Source organism: Macrobrachium rosenbergii, chromosome 39, assembly GCF_040412425.1.
Source record: "Macrobrachium rosenbergii isolate ZJJX-2024 chromosome 39, ASM4041242v1, whole genome shotgun sequence".
Classification (NCBI taxonomy): domain Eukaryota; kingdom Metazoa; phylum Arthropoda; class Malacostraca; order Decapoda; family Palaemonidae; genus Macrobrachium; species Macrobrachium rosenbergii.
In genome coordinates this window covers 7951216-7970684 of record NC_089779.1, presented here as the reverse complement: position 1 = coordinate 7970684, position 19469 = coordinate 7951216, and the positions used below count along the sequence as shown (strand labels likewise).

Here is a 19469-nt window from a genome sequence, read left to right as displayed (position 1 = left end):
TTGATATTGTTTTTTTTAAAGGCTTTTCCTGTTTGTTTAGGAGTAATTTTTGACCTTGCTTAGCCCTCATCAAAAATATTTGTTAACTTCTCCATTAGTTTCAGTAATTTTTCCAGTATCTCTTTATTTTTAAAGGTTTTAAACATAAACATCCTTTGCACATTTATTTACTCATTCTGAATGGGAAGGATGGATTTGCAAAGAATATTCTTGTTAATATTCACAGTGAATTACTATATTTGTTGCCATATGAAACATGCTTTTTTCTAAATAAAGAGTCAAGGAAATTTATTTTACTTCTTCCAAGGTGAAGGTCAGGTGTAAAAGAAACCAGTGGGCCATGAGCAGCTGGTTTCAGTGATTATTCATAAATCCCACCCTCAAATGTAAACGCAAAATAATGTGTTTTCTTTTAACAACACACGGATAATATAACTTGAGTAGAATCAAATGATTAAGTAAATTTGATATGATAAGGTCTCTCTTGCCTCGTACGAATGTCTGATTGTGAGTGTTTTATATATAATCTACAAATAGTACCTAGCTTCAACATTTTCTCATCAAATGTGTGTTTTGGTAGTCTGTAAGTCTTTTTCAACATGTAATGATGGCCCAAGTTTTAGCATACCACTCAACAATAATGCTGTAGAGTATCTTTAGTAGACTTAAATTTATAGTATTAGAAAAGAATTTTATGATAGACAAACGTTTGTTTAAAATTTTAGGTACTTGTATGATTACTCAAGTTCAAGTAACTGTGGTTCATTTTGATTGTGGAATGAAACATTTTTTTTTATATCACAGAATATAAATAATAATTCTGTAATATATTTTTGAAAAGCATAAAATTACAGTCATTACAGTATCAATAATGAAAGTGCCCCACACACGCTAGGCATTACCTAAGATTCTTTGTGAGGGAGAGAGGAAATGGAATATATTCTAGAATAGTTACAGACATTCAAGTGATTCATATGACTAATTTTTACAGAATTTTATGGTAGTGTTATTTAAGTACCTATGATGTGTTTTTATGTTGTAGTGATCAGTTTTCATGTGCTATGACACAAATAACAATAATGTAATATTTTTAGTAGGCTCAAAATTACAATATCTGTTAGAATGCTAGGATCTTTATGCCACAGGCATGGCTTGGGAATGTTATTTGTTTTTGTTCCCCCTTGGGAAGCTGGGACTTCACAGTTGCCCCCTTGTCCATTACCTCCATGTAGTTAGTTTTCTGCCAAGGAGCAGCCTTGAGATCTTGGTTTTTGGCAATTTTTTTTTATGGTTTTACCACAGTAGCAGCTGGAGAAGTTTTTATGATTCCAACCATTTCCATGATTCTGATTTTCATGGTGCTTTGACTGGGGTCAGTTCATTCCCCTCTATGTCTGCAGAGACCCGTGACATGGGTGGGGATACCCTGTCTAGGCGTGTTTGCAAAGTCTTGACTGTCAGGCTGCAGTGGTTCTGTTCTTTGGAACCAGCTTGAGCTGCTGTTGCCATGTTCCAGTCCAGAGATGATCTAGGTTTCTTTGTGCATTTTGTATTTGGGCAGTTAAAACAGGCTTGAATGCCTGGATGACTCTCATTATGCAAATCTTTTGTGGTTATAGTGGTGATGGTTTCCAACTCTGTGGAGATTTTCTTCTTTCAGCTCTACAAGTCGGTGTGACTTGGTCCACTTCACACACAATAAAGGCTAATTATGATCAATGGGTTTGAATAAAATCTGGTTTTAATGCACGTACAAACATTTCATGTAATGAAATTTCATATAATACAGAGTACTGTAAAAGAAGAATAGCAAAACTGAACATTGGAAGCTTCAGCCTCTTCCCTGGGCCAGTACAATTATAGAGGATGAAAAATCCTTGTTATCAGTAATAGTGGTAGGTAGAAATGATACCATGCTCTGCCTTTGGGATAAATCCAGTAGGGAAAGACACTTTAGATAATTTTTATATACTTACCTGGTCACAATATACTGTATTTCAAAAGTGTACAGTTTTTTATAATTTAGACTGTGTTTCCTTGAAGTTGCATTGAGTTTGTTATGCAATAGTCATTGCAGGGCACTTAATATCTAAAAACTAGTCTTCCATCATAAAAGATGGAAGGTCAAAAAATTTGGAGAAAACAAGCAAGAACGGTGCAAAAATTGTGAATAGAGGGAAATAAACAAGTAAATTATCACTATCTGAGGGCTGTTGGTTTCTAAAGTGCTTGTGAGGTACTGTCCCAGAGGGCTGGTATGGCCCTGACAAGAGGAGGAGGACCCTCTCGTTGATTTCAACATCAGTAGCTAAACAAGTGTACTAATAGAAAAGAGACATCAATGTTTTGCAGAGAGGAAGAGACAGTTGCAGTGTCACTGATCAGGTTCAATCTATTCAAGGATGGAGGCCAGTCGTGCTGTATCCAAAATACAAGAGCAGGATTCCAAAAAGAACAAATATAGCCAACCACCTGTTATTCAACTAAATTAAGGCTGCTGCAAGACTATTTTGAAGTAACTGTAAAGTAGTAAATATAAAAAGATGGGAAAATTAGCAACTGAATTTCATGGGGAAACATTTAGGAAATGAATGGGAGATGAGACAGAGAAATAGTTAGTACTGAACAGCATTAAACTTTACTACCAAAAAAGAGGATCCTTATATGTATAGATTGCTTAGAATATCAAAACAATTTGAAATTGTGTGAAAATGAAAAGGAGGGCTGTAGGTGAAGAGAGAAGAAATATGTAAGGTTGAATCACTGATAAAAGCATGAGTTGAAGAGGTTATTGATAGAGGAAGAGGCAAAGATCAAGTGAAAGAATGTAACTCCTGAGAAACACCTCTATGGATGGGAAGAAAGGCAGATAGTCTGTAGATAACATGCTTCAGGGAATCAAATGAGGAGCTAATAGAAATTTACAGAGGGTATAAATTGATAAACAGGAAATCTGGCTAACATCGTCATGAATGTCAAATGCTCTAGAGATATTTAGGGAAACAAGAAGACTCTCCTCGATCCCACAGCACTGATCAAACAACAGTAGAGCAGTGGGAATGGATGTCACCAGTAGTTTTACCATATGGAAATCATATTGGTGATTTAAAGGAAGAGAGCTGGAATCAAAGGTTGAAGAAAACAAGAAGTGGAAAAAGTTTTGAATACTTTACTGATATTATTAGAGCAATAAGATGGTAGTTGTAAGAATGAAATACATAAAGATATGAACCAATTACTGTACATGCAAGCATGTTAAGGAATACAATTTGGATCAGAAAATCTTCCAGCCAATGTTTAAAAAAGCATGTCTTGTGCAGATCTTATATGTAAATTGTATTTGGAAGGCTTAAGATAATAGCTGTCATCTGAATTTCCAAGGGAAGAGTCAAGTGAAAAATCAAAACTGAAGAATCTGGCCTCTCCTCTGGGACAGCATCAGGATTCAAACTTAATTTAAGTGTGCTGAGAGGTTTATTGAAATGAAACTAGGAATTTTTTCCTGGAGAAGAGCTCAGGAAATAGATTTCCAAGAGTTGTGAGAGATGTCTCCCTTCTAAATACAAAAAGACAGCAATTTCTAGCAGATACAAACAAAGTAGAAAAAGTTTAGGAATGATAGAAGCATTCTCTCTCATGTCTGGATAGTGTAGAGTTGAAAATGTCAAGCTATAATTTATAAGGAGGGGTTTAACCTGTAGGCATGTACTCTTCAGCAATCAAGGATCAGACCTTAGCAACATTAGGTGCCAGGATGTCAGGATTTTGTCTGCAACAAACAATGCCATAAAAAACAAAAAAGGTTTGCATGCCAGCCCACCAGCTGTCTCAAAGTTCCATGGAATGTGTTTTGTGGAAGGAATTTGGGAGAAAAGGTCAAGACAAAAGTAACAAAAATGAGGATGATCAGAAAATCCAATTAGACTGCTGAGAAATTAAGATAATGAAAAGATCTAAAGTAATGGGTGTATAGTCAAAGCCTTCCCATGCAGTTTGTACTTTTGTATGGTACAAAAGTGTCTCTGATACTTTACTTTTGAGATTTATTTTTACAGAAAATGATAGATTTTGTTTCTGGCTGACTTCAACCTGTCTTTTTGACCCTTCATTTTAGTTATAGTGCTTCTTAGAGCATTCTCTGGTAAATTAGACTATACAGTGTACAGTATTCTATCCAGCTTTTAAATAACTTCAAAATAAGTATCCCAGAATGCAATCTAATTATGCATGGATAGATCAGTGAGAAAAATCTCTTGAGCATAAACTGAACTGAACTGAATATAGAATTTAGGCCAAAGGCCAAGCACTGGGACCTGTGAGGTCATTCAGTGCTGAAACAGAAACTGACAATGAAAGGTTTTAAAGCAGTAACAGGAGGAAAACCTCGCAGATGCACAGTGAATCAATTGTTAGGAGAGGGTGGAAAGTAAGATGGAAGGAAGAGAATATGAAAGGAGGCACAGTAAAAGGAACGAAAGGGGTTGCAGCTAGGGGCTGAAGGCATGCTGCAAAGAACCTTAATTGATGCCTACAGTGCACCGCACGAGGCGAACTGACGGCACTACCCCCCTACGGGGAAATGAAATCTGTATGCAGTAGTTGGACTCTCATGATCTTATCTTTAATTTAAAGAAATGTAAATGGTAATAATGAAGCTTTGCATACCTTTTATTAGAAAATAATGCATTTTTGCTGAACCTCACATCCAGGGACATCAGTTTGGGGAGGTTTGGGGGACACTTGCATCACCCCCCCCCAGACACTGATCCCCCCCAAAGCCTTGGTTTGCCCCGTAGCCTTTGAAATAATAATAATAATAAGTGGGTGGCTGTGGCACACCTGTTTGCTGCTTTATTAACTCAATACAGCTCTTATATGGCTTCAAAATGTTCTAAAATGAGCACAAATTTCCAAAAATTTCTCAGGGGCCTTACAGCGTCCCCCTCCTACCCCCAGCCGATAGGTCTCGCTTTGCTCGCCACCCCACCCATACCATAAGTTATACTTTTGCCCCCCCCAAAGAAAAATCTGAAATTATGCCACTGGTTAATTAAACAATTTAGAAAGTTCATACAGTAAACCCTAATAAAGATTTTCATTTTCCGTTAAAGCGCTGAAATGTTACTCTATCATTCCTTAGAGTTTGGGGGATTAGCGTACTGTACGTCAAAAATGCTACCCTGCTTGGCATAGGAATCTACATTTGCATTTAATTAAAAGTAACATCAGTTTGGTGCCTGTACACTTTACATGTACTTCAACTTTCATATGCTTACATATTTCAAAAAAGACTAAATGAGCCATCTTGTTTATAACATGTCAGATGTGTTTAGTTTGGAATGCGATCTGATGATTTCCTAAGACTTATATCAATATTAATGAATGTTGGGAACTATTTTCTCTTCCAACAAAACTTTTGCAGAGACCCTGGTATCTTCTTTGCTTCAATAATTCTATGACTCGCCTCTTCTCTCATCATACCATCATCCATTAAATTTACTCTCAAATATCTAGAGCAATTAAAAACCTTCTTTCATCAACCACTTATACTGATAGTCATTTCTCCATCCTTCAAGATTTCGAATATCCTTATTTTCTTACTACTTCTAATTTTTACTTCAACATCCTCCCCACACATAATCTCTGTTGCTTCTTTTCATTACCAGTAACTATCACTGCATCATCAGCAAACATCATCCACTTCACACTTCATTCATGACCCATTTTCTTTTACTACAACTCTGCACCTACATCACTTATCCTTTTCCTGAATTCTCCTTTACTCCAACCATGAAAATAAGAAATGGCAATGACCAATAGAACACTTTTGTCTTGTACCCAAACATTCTCACATCTACATGTAATACAAGCTCCACTTCCATCATAAAAACTTAGCGATACACCCACAATAACATCCTTTATTCATCTGCATCTTATCATAAGATTTCTGTAGGTTCATATTGGTTTTATATAATTTTTGTTTCTTCCTTCATCACCAAACTTCTCATATAACTTACACTTGTCTTTGTCTGATCACACACTGCTTTTCCCCTATCAATTTTTCTACGTTCCTGCCATCTGCCAAACTCCCTTATTAAAAATTCTATCATATCCCTTCCCAGTTATAGCTCTTCATTGGAGGGGTGGGTAGAACTCTTGACTAGCACGCTGTTGGCCCAGCGTTCAACTCTCTGACCGGCCAATGAAGAATTAAAGGAATTTATTCCTGGTGATAGAAATTCGTTTCTCGTCATAACGTGGTTCGGATTCCACAATAAGCTGTAGGTCCCTTGCTAGGTAACCAGTTGGTTCTTAGCCACGTAAAATAAGTGTAATCCTTCGGGCCAGCCATAGGAGAGCTGTTAATCAGCTCAGTGGTCTGGTTAAACTAAGATATACTTTTTATAACCTTCCAAGTTACGCTTTGCCTCATAATGTTATGCCCCTTTAATTTTAACATTCATCCTAATCACTTTTGCTCTTATATAACAGGAGAGTTACGCCTCTCATCTAGTCCTTTGGAACTTTTCCTTTTTCTAGAAATACCTTACATACTATGGCCAGCCACTCAGTCATTATTGCCGCATCTCATTCGTAATTTCATCCAATCCTTTCCATTCTTCAAGCTTTTATTTGCCCAACTTGCATCCTCAACAATCACTTCCAAAACAATCTATAATTTATCACAACATTTTCTACCCTTGTATCATTCAGATCTGCAACTTTTATATTTTCCACATTTAATAAAACTCAAATTTATCCAGTCTATCTACACGGGACTATTTCCTTTGGGCTGCGTCACTCCTTGACACCCCCCCCCCCGCTTATTTTTTTTTAGATCTCGGATACTTTTAAATGATTAATGATACGACAACTGGTTGTTCAACAGGCCTGTACCGAGGGGGGTGGGCCTCGGGGGGTCGAACGACCCCCCCCCAAACAAAAAAATTTCTGGAAGTCCATATTTTCTGTGACTATCCTTTTCATTAAACTGTTCTTATATAAAGTAATAAATAACAATCTTTTGTTTTTTTGGCAAGTCTTCTTTTATAAATTTTGTTATTAAAAATTAACATCATTCTTAATATAACTAAAATAACATTTTCAAGTATTTTATCTTGTATATACCTATATATGCAACGACATATATAGAAGAAAAGGTCCAGTTTTGGGAAAAACGACCCCCCCCCCATAAAAAACTCTGGGTACGGGCCTGTTCAAATAGTTTGTTTTCATTTATCTGATATCTGTTTCGTAAATTTTCATGTAAGTTTCTGCTTCACTTAATTCAATTACTTCATAATCTTACTTCGTCTCATTGTGGAAAGTTATTGTCACCATTCACTTTTGCATCTCTCTCTCTCTCTCTCTCTCTCCCTCTCTCTCTCTCTCTCTCTCTCTCTCTCTCTCTCTCAGAAAATGCTATACAGCATCGTCCTCACCATTTGCTGAAGCAACAACACAAATGTATCCATACATAAGATTTAAATACTTTGACGACAATATGTGGTCAGAACGCTTTCCTCTCCGTCATACCTCTCATATAAAATCGGGATTTCATCTCGTTCGCAGAATGTGAAATCGACTCATATTGTGGCGGCGGTTATTACATCAACCGGTCTCCGTGCAGGTGAGGAAATTGCGCCAAAACGCTTCCCCTGCCGCTTTTGGTCTCGTTTTCCTATTATTTTTTCAAGTCATGCAGTCGCCTGCAAAAAGTTAATGGCGAAATCTGGCATCTGTATTTCGATGAAATGTTGACGTGACAAATGAGTGAGCTATAAATATCACTGAAAAATTACGTAACCTTTTATTTATTCATTTATTTATTTATTTTGTTACGCAAAGGAAACCCAGTCAAAGGTGGCTGCCCTTAGCAAGGTAGGACACTAGAAGAAAAATGTATGTTCCCTTAAACGAGATAATGGAAAAAAAATAACCAATCCAGGATTTACAGAGTAAGATAGAAAAATTTACATTACGGAAGGGAATCCGCTATGTAGAGTGAGTCTCCTGAGATTTTAATGCTTGACAGAAGTATCGTTTGATTAAAATTATGTTTTATTTAACGTGAAGTTTCGTATTCATTAAGGGAGAACATATAACTGAATTTTTAATACTCACGGTCTTTGTTGCACTGTAAGAAGTACTACTACTACTACTACTACTAACATTCATTTGTTTACCAGGAAAATTATTTTTGATCCCCAACCTGTGTGCCTTAAATGATGAATAGTTGAAAACCCCAGCAGCAATAAAAATTATAATAACGTTGACTGTAGTAGTAGTAGTAGTAGTAGTCATAGTAGTAGTAGTAGTAGTAGTAGTAGTAGTAGTAGTAGTAAAGATTCTTTTAAAAGCTACGATTATGTCAATGAAATCTGTATAGCCTATATAAGCATTCAGGAAGTACATTATTTATATATTCATGTCTTAAGTGACTCTCTCTCTCTCTCTCTCTCTCTCTCTCTCTCTCTCTCTCTCTCTCTCTCTCTCTCTCTATATATATATATATATATATATATATATATATATATATATATATATATATATATATATATATATATATATATATATATATATATATATATATATATGTGTGTGTGTGTGTGTGTGTGTGTGTGTTATAAATGTATATATTTTGTATATATACATATATATAAATATATGTATATTGCTGCAGATACAAACTTGGTGCAAGTTCCTTCTATGACAGTAAAAATAAAGGACCCATATTATCACAAGGCTATGCCTTTTGGACTTGGAGCATTTGATACAATAGAGTCGCATCTTTAATTTCCATGGGAAGAATCTATCATTTAGGGGACACTTCAATTATTACCCAACCGTGTAGCACTCTCTAAGCCAACTATTAAAACACTTCAGTTATTCCAAAAAAATTTTGCGACATGGGAAAACCCATTCACGTCACTTAACTTTGATTTACTCGGTCTTGGCTACTGCCTTTTTAACAAATTTGTCCACAGGGCATTCTCTTTATGCTCTTCTTATTACATGAAATGACTTTCACACTGTTATCAATGTAATGTCGAAGCGTCCGAGGTAACTGAAAGAACGAGTTCGTGCTACGTGGCAACTCGCACGTAAGGCCGAGAAGAGAGTGGGATAGTTGGGAGGAGTTCCAGCATATAAAAGACAGGATGCGAATGTTCCGGCAGCACTTACAGGTTTGACGCAGCAGTGACTACACCGCGTGCCAAGGTGGTGGTATTTCGGCAAGTGGCACTGACTAGACTCGAGCGTTTTGTTAGGTGAAGAACGCCGCCAAAATGAACTTCTGTGTAGCCGTCTGTTTTCTTGTCTGTTTTGTCATTGCGTTTAACAATGCCGTCCCTTTACATACGAAACTAAGTAGAAATGCGAGGGACACCTTTATATTGATGCCCGGCGTTTCCCTACGACGAAACTCTGTTGAACGACCTGGCGCAACGAACGACTCTCCGATGCCTCCCCCTCTCATCTTCTTCGGAGATTCTTTTGACAGACGCCTTCCCGCAGACCCCGAAAGCCAACAGGTGGTAAAAGGATCGGGCAAGCTCGAACCTTTTCCTGTTACAGAGGAAAATGATCATTTCCAAGATGAGGGAAACGGGGGGTCGAGTTTCATAGGTTTCCTTGGACAGAATCAGGATAACTCATCACCTAGCCCATTGCTTTCTGCTAACGCCGGCGATGACGGTAGCGGGGACATAGTCTATTTCCCAACGTCAATCAAGCTAGACCTGTCAAACCGAGATGCCAACGACGCCAATCGTGACAAAGAGGAATGTTCGGCCGAGTCAGGTTTCCTGAACTTCAACGGGACGTGCACGAGGATGCTCGCTAGAAACGGCTGCCCCAAAGGCGAATGGTTCGCCCTGAACAGCAAGAAGAATGTGGGCGAATGTGTAATACAGCCTTGCCCAGCAGGACAACTCATGTACATGGGGAAATGTGTCAATGTGCTCGACAACACAGTCTGCGGCGAGGGACAAATGCTGTACGTGGATTTCACCGGTTACGTTCACTGTGACTGCCTCCCGAATTTCTTCTACGACCCTTGGTCGGGGAAGTGCTTCGCCCAGGGTGACCAAGGGTATTGTAATTTTGGGCAGTATCTGGTCATCAACCAAAAGGGAGTGGTGGAGTGCAGCAAGAACCCCTGCCTCGTGGACGGGTACGTATACCACAACGAAAGTGGGAGGTGCTACAGGAAACTGTACCGTGGATTTTGCGACGAGGGGCTCTTGCTCACCTACCCGAACAACGGAACGGCCGAGTGCCAAGCCATTCTCATCCGCGGCGTCTTCGATCTGCCGACGCTGCGTTCTTGCACGGCCGGCAGCCTCCGGGACTTCGCAGGAAACTGCCGGCAGGAGTTCAGAATACCTTCTTCATCGTCCTACCCGACTATATATGGAGGCTGCCCTCCGTCTCATACCAAAGATCCCCTTGGCAACTGCCGGAAAACGCATTCGTTGTTCGGTTGAAGGAAGGGAGACCTTACGAATTATGTTCGCGCATTAAATCTTACTGACAAAATCCGTGGACAAAATGAACGTTTTAAAAGCAGCACTCCGCCGCTGCTTTGACGCGGTGGCTTCTATCCGACCACGTATCTGAAGCGGATGAGTGAGTCAGAAGTACCAAGATCTAGTTACAGACCTTACAGAAAGGCGAGAAATACAGCGATCGGCGTTGACTCTTCGTGTTATTAAGTCTTTAACATTACTGCTGATGTTATGAAAGTTCATGTATTAGTTTCATAATACTATTTAACAAGACCAAATGTATTTCTGTAACTCTTGGTTAGTGTGCTCAGTACAAATCAGGCAAATGTTTATTTACGAAATATGGTCGACTTAGTATCTATCATTAACGTTATAGATCTTTTGTTTTTCTGAGGTAGCTTTACGTACCGTAGTAATATGATCATAAATACTGTAAATACTTATTTGTTAACACTGTACAAAAAATACTTTTATAAAAGCTGTGCCGAACTTGTTTACAACACAATTGTAAGTGTTATTTATCTGTGATGTTAGATTATAATTATACTTCATCTTATTAAATGAAATTTGGTACAAAGATTTTTATTGACCCTGGAAACAATTATTTTACGTTGGAGACACGTGTTTGGAAAAACCAGTTTTCATATATAAAATCGGTTTTGCTCTAAAATATTTATAAAAACATTCTTTATGGTGCTAAGGGTCATAAAGAATAGTAATGAAAACCTTTACGCTTGCATTGCAGTGAGTGTATTGATGTAATTTGGACAGTAACGACAATAACATGTACGTTTCAGACATAAAATTAAAATAAAATTATAAGATTTTTTTATTTTAAAATATAACCTGTAAACTTCAGAATTTGAAACGTATAACAAGACATGAACTGGAAGAAATGGGAATTTAAACAAAAGAATGAGATGATACAAAGAGAATTCTGGAAGACGCTGCCTAGGCACGAGTTATCTCCAGAATTCAAGGCCTATCTTTGCGCTACATTGTGACGTCATTCTAAGGCTACGGTGATAAGCCATAGTCTGCAGTTGTTTCACTCGCTGTACTCTCATCATTGTCTTGAGTTTTGTAATTCTGTACTATTGAGTTTCTGATGTTCACGGAGGCCAAGAAATTTCCAGTACTTTGGGGGTTCTCTGACTAGATTTTTGCAAATTATTAAAAGTTAAATTTTGTCATTATGAACTGAAGTGATACTCCTAACGATAATGATCATACAGAAACTGGAATTTCCTTCATAAATACTGTCGAAAACTTTCGATTTAATAGCATATGAATAATTTTTCGTTTACCACGAGAAACTATATACATTAGACAGTTGGATGAACAGATAAAACACTGGTACTGAATAAAGACAGAACAGAATGCACATTAGCAGAGCCAGAAAGATGCCCAATGAAGGCAGACATTAAAACAGTAAAACTAAATCCATGCGTGCAAACTTACAATAGCTGATGAATAGACAAGTATGACAGAACAAATAATAGTATAAGATATAAGCCTGAGAAATACTTAAATATAAATAAATCAAAGACTATACGTTACTGCAGTCACAAGAACACGCTTCTGTAACAGTCTTCATAATGGTGCATTGGATTATTTACCGAAAAACTTACAGGGTTGAAGAAGGTTTAATTAACAAAGTGGCGAGACTAATACTGAATAAATCCTCATGGTGAAGAGTCACGACCAGCCGGATCAGTTCACTGGTCATCTTTTAAAGCAAAATAATAATAATAAATAAAATAAAAATGTGCTTTCAACTACATCTCGGCAAAGAATTAGAAAACAGAATACGTAAAAGATTCCCTACAGACATGCACCACCGTAAGTATTAATATAGGTTAAAGAGTATATTAGAAATATACATCACAGGAGTCTGACTTGAATCCATTGCCCATGGACTAAAAACTATGGGAAAATTATTGAAACATCTAAGAAAAAGAATGACGTTGCTAAAGTCGCTTGAGGTGGGAAGTAAACTGCTATAAACCAACCTGCTGTCAAGAGCTTTCAGGATAAGGATCGACCAAACACTTCCCAAAGATAATTTTTACGAAATCCCTTCTCTTTACTTTACACATTCATTTTGCTTTCTAACGGCAAAGATGAAGCTGCTCATGTTTGCATCTTGCAACTAAATGTCGGCATCTGTTTTTGTGCAGGGAAAATGGAGAAGCAGGCTTTCTGATTCGCTCCCAACCGTCGGCAATACAAGTTAAATGATCATAGAAAAATCATTCACCGGTACTGCATAACACACTATAGGGCAGAGGTTTTCCTTTAATGACTTCATTTAGAAATTGACTAGGCCTATAGAGTGCAGGTTACTGAGCTCTGTACACAAATCTACGGAAATCTAGCAATGCCTCATAAGCGTAATGGTACACATATCTAATAAACTGATATCAATGGGCATATCACAGATCTAAATGCATATTTAACTGAATCCTGAAGGATGAGGAACACACGTTTACGGTAGTAAACGATTTGGTGGTAGGCATCAGAGACCCGCCAACTGGTAACCTCCTCCAGTTGATATTAGTCTCATAGGCTAGATGTCATAAACAAAAACTATATTATGACAGATATTTTCTTACCTTTTATTTTAGATTTATTGTAATAATAAATACTACATACTAAGCATGAGTGTTTTATTTATTTATAAAAATGCAAAGAAAATAAAGTCTATCCTTTAAATTGAAAAATTTAAATTGTTTCCTTTGGCTTGTGATTTGATTATTTAGATTTAGTCTCCTTCAGGGGTTACGGGGTAAACCTTCGTTTTGTGCTACCGCTTTTGTTAAAGTACTTTTTCTCGTCATCTTTGTGTATAATATTCTCTGAGACGCAACAGAATAGAAATATACTCTCTTTTTATATTCCGGAAGAATAATTCAAATTGACAAACGATATTTTACGAAGAGTTTTTTGGAAATTATAGTGCTGGTGACAAGTTTATCAACTTCAAAACCAGTAAGAAGATAGATAAATCCCACACTTTATTGTCGGTGTTATTGGATTAGTGATTCTCTCAAGATTTTGTGTAGGAAAGGAGTCCTAAAAGTTTAATAAAAGTTCAGAATTAACGGTATGTTGCTAATGTGAAACCGTTCTCATTGTTAGCCTACTAGGCCTAGGCTATTGGATGGTTTTTGTTTCTCGTTGTTTGGATTTTGTCCTTAAATGTCATAAACTTTAGCCTGTTCATAGGCCTACTGCTCAGCTGTACCTTGGCGGAAGGTACTTTAGACTAAACTGCTGTATATCATGTGGAAAGCAGCTAGCCTCGTCAACACTATTAATCCAGCTGAAGCCTACCGATACCATTATAAAAAAAAACACTATAGCCTATTGTCTAAGCCTATTTGTGTCGAAGGGCAAAGCAGCTGACTCGAACTTTCTTAGCCTAACCCATCTTAAAATAGCTAAATTGCTCAAACTTAAATCATGTCAGGACTTATTCGCATACCATGGGAAACTACTGCTAGATCTTGTGAAGTAGCCTACCTTGACCCAGTCGTAGTTGTCAGTGAGCATAACCTAAGGTTGAAGGGTCAAAATATAGCCTAACAGGGCATCCCTTGCCTGGGATGAAGACCAGATTACGACTGAAAATAGCCTACCATTGTGACCCCGAAAAAGATAAATATAAGTGCTTCTACCAGAATATGATCTCAAAAGTGTGAATTGCTTGAACTCGCTAAGAACTCAAGACCCTCCGAGAATCTTTCACTCCCAGGAGTTAAGGTAAGGTTTTACTTTGTGGTTTACTTTGGGAACAGAGTATTAAGCCCCAACCTCCATCAGCTTGGTTAGTGGACTTGGTTTAGGTTAAGTTCAGATTTCCACACTAACAAAATCCACGCACGGTCTCAGACAGTTGTCAGTTATGCAATATATTCGACTTTATCCATGTATTGGTTGGAACTCGGGAGGAATGTTGTAGGTGATCTTTGAAAAGCTTAACATGGATCATTTACAAGAAGTTTATAGTTATTACAATAAGTTAAATACATACAGTGTACTAGAATGTAATTATTCGATAATGTTGAAAAGTTAGTGTTTCCAGTGGAGAAAAGAAATTCGCTAAAAAAAAAGTTAAAAATGCCCCTAAGTTTTTAAGACGCAATCGAGTTTTCTGTACAGCACTACAGCGTATAATCAAGGCCACCGAAAATAATTTATCTTATGGCTAACTGTAACCTTAATTAAAATAAAAACTACTGAGGCTAGAGTGCTGCAATTTGATATGTTTGATGAATGGAGGGCGGATGATCAACATACCAATTTGCAGCCCACTAGCTTCAGTAGTTTTTGAGATCTAAGGGCGGACAGAAAAAGTATGGAAAGAATAAGGTGCGGACGGACAGCCAAAGCCGGCACAATGGTTTTCTTTTACAGAAAACTAAAAAGGCGACTTCGCGGCTTTGGTTTACACGGATTACGTACGTACAATAATACCGTGTTATGCCGGTCTATCAGTCGTCCTCCCCCCACACTAATTTTATATATTTTGATGGTTGAAAACGGCGATAAAAACGTATGAAAAAACTGGGTATCAGAACTTGAAAAAAAAGGTGATCTTGGGATATCATCTTTATTGAATGAATATATTTAGTCATTCAAGACTCCAGTGACAAACGCTCAGGGTTAAGTAATATCTTACTAACATATCATACTTTTACTTTACCTTTTTTTTTTTCCACAAACGGTGAATACTTGAAAGGTGATTCTCAGATTACGGTCATCCTTCCGATTACTTCATACTGGGATGTTGACCTTAGGAACCGGTCTTGTACGGAGTAGTGGAATGCGCGCGCGTGTGTGTGTGTATGTGTGTGTTTGTTTGTTTGTTTGTTTGTTTGACTGTGCCCTTCCCCATTCCATTCTCATCCATCACAAACAAGATTGTTAAGGATAACAGCAAGGATTTGGTTCTTAAATTACCTCGATTGCTTCGTCCTTCGAAGCAAACACTTTCACTATATCATGTTAATGGGACATGTTTCGTAATGCATATTAGAATTAGCCGTTAGTTACAATGGAATTTTTTAAAGCGTAAAGATGCGTATGATGATGATAATATTGACAACATCGTATGAAGCGAGAAGAGCAAACTCCTGAAAAAGAGACTCTGAAAATTCGCCAGATAAGCTGACGGACCGACAGAGAATATTCCACAGCCTGGAAGTGAATGACTTGGAGGATGGATGGAAACGGTTGACCCTTGATCGTCTAAAAGAATCCGAAGCCAGAGTTTTTTTTTCTTTCCTTTTGAGAGCCAGTGTCAGTATGACCGGTAATTTTATGCCCCTATCAAACCTATGCCCTAAAAAAATCAATAAATGTAAAAGAAAGGAGGACACCGGCACAACCAAGGAAGAAGCGACAGACCTTCCTGCCTCTTAAAAGAAGGAAGGTTATAAAACAAGGAAATACAGAATTATAAACAAATTCCGAAGCTTTTCAGTAAAAGGTAGCTCTAAAAGATGCTAACTGTAAGGTCCGTAGGTTCATTTGGGTTGAGATTACTAGTCCTATGCCCTCTTCCAATGTATCTGAGATACACCACAGTTGAGCGATCACCGCTTACACATTTTACAGCTTGGGTCAGTAGAGGTAGACTGGATTTTCAGTAAGCGCGTAAGTTGTTTCTCTCCCGTCGGATCAAACTCAGGTCGCTCGATAGTGAGGCGGCATTGTTGTATATATATAGCCTACATGGTAGGCCCTACATTCATAAATACTTACGTACGTACGTGTGCTCAAATGTGCAGCACAAGCTCAATCATAGGCTACTCATTTCCAGGAGTCTTTTGTAAGGAAGGTCAAGAGACTGAATCCAACTGGCTTCGAACAGTCCCCTTTTCCGGGTCGAAGAGAGTGTGTGTGTGTGTGTAAACTATGTCGCTGATGTTGACCCTTCCGCTTTGAATATAAGGTTTCCTCGTTTGACTCCTGCTGTGGGAATTCTAAGGTCATCCACCTATCACTTCGACTGAAATATGTGAAGCGTAAAGGAACACCCTCTAAGGTCAGGAAGGACCCTGGAGATATCAGTACAATTAATCCTAACTTTTACTTATACATGTTAGGGTGAGTAAATATGGCGTCAGCGCGCAATGAAAAATATGTTAGGGTGAGTAAATATGGCGTCAACGCGCAATGAATTCCTTGATACTTTATATCTTTCTCTGAAAGCTTTCAGTTCCGAATTTTAGAGTATGAAAAAGAAGAAAATGGGAATCCGGAAGTGGTGCCACGGTATTTACGAAGGTCCGGTGAATAAGACTAGCTGGGGAAGATTTATTGTATTTATCGAAAAGAAAAAATTAAGCTAGTAGGTTTTTCTCAATATCTTTGGATGACGAAAGCCGGAAACAACGATCAAATTTCCTTTTTAACTGGCTCTAAATTCTTTTCTTTTTCCTTTTCTCATAATTTACTTCCAGTATTGTGTAAAAGGAGTGATTTTCTTTCTAACTACCTGTAAATTCTGTTAAATTTATTTTCCCCAAAACATTTTCCCGATGTGTAAAGCTTAAGTAAATTTTTTTTAAAGTAAACTCTACGTATTTGGGATGGCTGGTGTAGACTAACCTTAAGCCAACTTATGCCATAAGTGTATAAGGCCCGTAGGGGGGTAGCGCCGTCAGTGCATCTCACGCGGTGCACTGTAGGTATTACTTATGGTTCTTTGCAGCGTCCCTTCGGCCCCTGGTTGCAACCCCTTTCATTCTTTTTCCTGTACCTCCGTCCATATTCTCTTTCTTCCATCTTACTTTCCACCCTCTCTTAACGATTGTTTCATAGTGCAAATGCGAGGTTTTCCTCCCGTTACTTCTAAATCTTTTTACTGTCAATTTCCGTCTCAGTGTTGAATGACCTCATAGGTCCCAGCGCTTGGCCTTTGGCCTAAATTCTATAATATTCTGTTCTGTTCATAAGTAGGCTTTTTAACAGCCATGATGTGGATCTCAGGGTCCATGGCAACGAGCCTAGACCGTAATCTGTGTGAACGAAGAAATTAGCACTACGATAGATTTTACAGTATTCACTATCTTGGACTAACAAATCTGCTATTCCTGAAATACGACATTTCAGAATAAGGATCTTGAGTGAGATTCAGATAAATCGAATATTTTAGTCATGATGAAAAGTAGATATTAAGTTCATATGCAGTATTAACATTTTCTACATATTCGCTTTGTTATAGTCACGGACTTTTGATTCATAAAAATATATGACTAACATTCATGTGCATTTGACATAACTTTTTCTTAAAATAATGATAAAATTAAGGAAAAATATATTTACCGAACTTGATTCTACGCGTACTATCAAAAGTAGTTTATTTTTCTTAACTTTCTGCTATGAATCAGCCGGTTAGGAGGGTAATAAATTATCCGTTTCTGAAGCAGACTAGTAAAATTAACTTATTCTTAGAACGCATCAAATGTGAGATATAAAACAAAGAATAAGTCGTAATCATACATTAAGTTGTAAGTAAAGTTAATACACTTTTTAGTAATACTCAATAGTTTATTGACCAATAAGAGAACGCGGACCCACTTCCGCAAGCCATTATTTCTACACTTAATCACCAGGATCTTTACCCTTTTTTTAATCATAATTATAATATAGTTGCTTGTAAAAGTGCAAAGGCTTCGTGACTTAGCTCAGGCATTACTTTTATGTATTTGAGAAAAAGTTTTGACGTGTAACTTACATGGGAAATACCACGTGACAGCGCATAACGATGTCTTCACCGTATTGCTAAAAGTAAATATGAATTTTGCAAACTATATTTTTTATCACAATTCATTCAATATCAAATCCGCTTGTCAGTGATTTGCAAATGCTTTGTAAAGTAGTGGATATAATTAAAATGTAATTGCTCTGATACAAGTGACAATTAAAAATTCAAAGAGGAAAATTACAGCGGATGATGCTCATTAATAAAACTCCCGTACAGTCTATTCGCGTCATTGTAAGAATCAGTAGTGACCATACTATTTGAGATCTTTATTCTTGCTGTAACGAAGAGGGTCAGCACATCTTACTTGTTAAAGTTTTACTCTATAAGGAGATAATTGTTTATTTTAGGATTTGTTTCTGTTAATCGCTACCTCTCCTTTTTACTTGCGGACATACTTCATACTTGACGAATTTTGAGCATTGCACGCTTAAAATATTAGATATTTTCGTATTTTGATTTAGCTCTTCGTTTAACAGAGGTATTTTTTTTTTACCTCGTATACTCGTTCGGAATTCTTTCTTTACTTTTACGCTGTTTGTAATAACGTCAGAGTGTTTTCCTGTAACTTGAATAGAGAGAGAGAGAGAGAGAGAGAGAGAGAGAGAGAGAGAGAGAGAGAGAGAGAGAGAGAGAGAGAGAGACTGTCCTTCCGCTTACTTTTAAGCGATCGTACGCCGAATCTGAAAGTGATTTCGGCAAGTTTTGGCCCTAATAAACTCTCTATTTCAAGATGCGAGAATGATTTCCTTCCTACCGTAAAAATGGCAATAAAATCTTTATGACCACGTCTCTAGGAATCAGAGTTTCCTTGTAAAAACTTCGTTTTCGGGGTATGATGAGTCTCTATTCTGCCTACTGTATTATTATACTTTTTTATCCTTGTCTTGTTGTTGTTCTTCTTCTTCTTCCTCTTCTTCTTTATGTTCTTCTTTTTCTTCTCATTGTTATTATTTATCATGTATTAGGAGGATATAGCCTACCTTCCAGTAGTTCTTGTCTATCTTCATTATCATCATTCCCATCGTCCTTAACTAGGTCAGTTGTATCAGATTTCGTGGGAAAAAAGATTTAGGTAGAAAATTCTACTAGAACGGAAGTGATGCAACTCCGAAACAGCGTTGCTTTGCTGCACGAAGGCCTCTCTCTCTCTCTCTCTCTCTCTCTCTCTCTCTCTCTCTCTC

General features: G+C 37.5%; 2 protein-coding genes across 2 annotated transcripts in view; both read left to right on the top strand.

Moving 5' to 3' along the window:
• The first annotated feature begins 9018 nt into the window (after positions 1-9018).
• LOC136825704 (uncharacterized) lies at positions 9019-11088 on the top strand. The gene has a single exon (XM_067082452.1). It carries the CDS (start codon positions 9291-9293, stop codon positions 10488-10490), a length of 1200 nt encoding a protein of 399 aa, XP_066938553.1. The 5' UTR covers positions 9019-9290; the 3' UTR covers positions 10491-11088.
• Positions 11089-13277: 2189 nt separating this feature from the next.
• Positions 13278-19469, top strand: part of LOC136825703 (ribosomal L1 domain-containing protein 1-like) — a 170950-nt gene continuing 164758 nt past the window's right edge. Inside the window, exon 1 of the mRNA XM_067082450.1 lies at positions 13278-14276. The gene's annotated coding sequence lies outside the window, so the exon portion shown is untranslated. The remainder of the gene's footprint in view (positions 14277-19469) is intronic.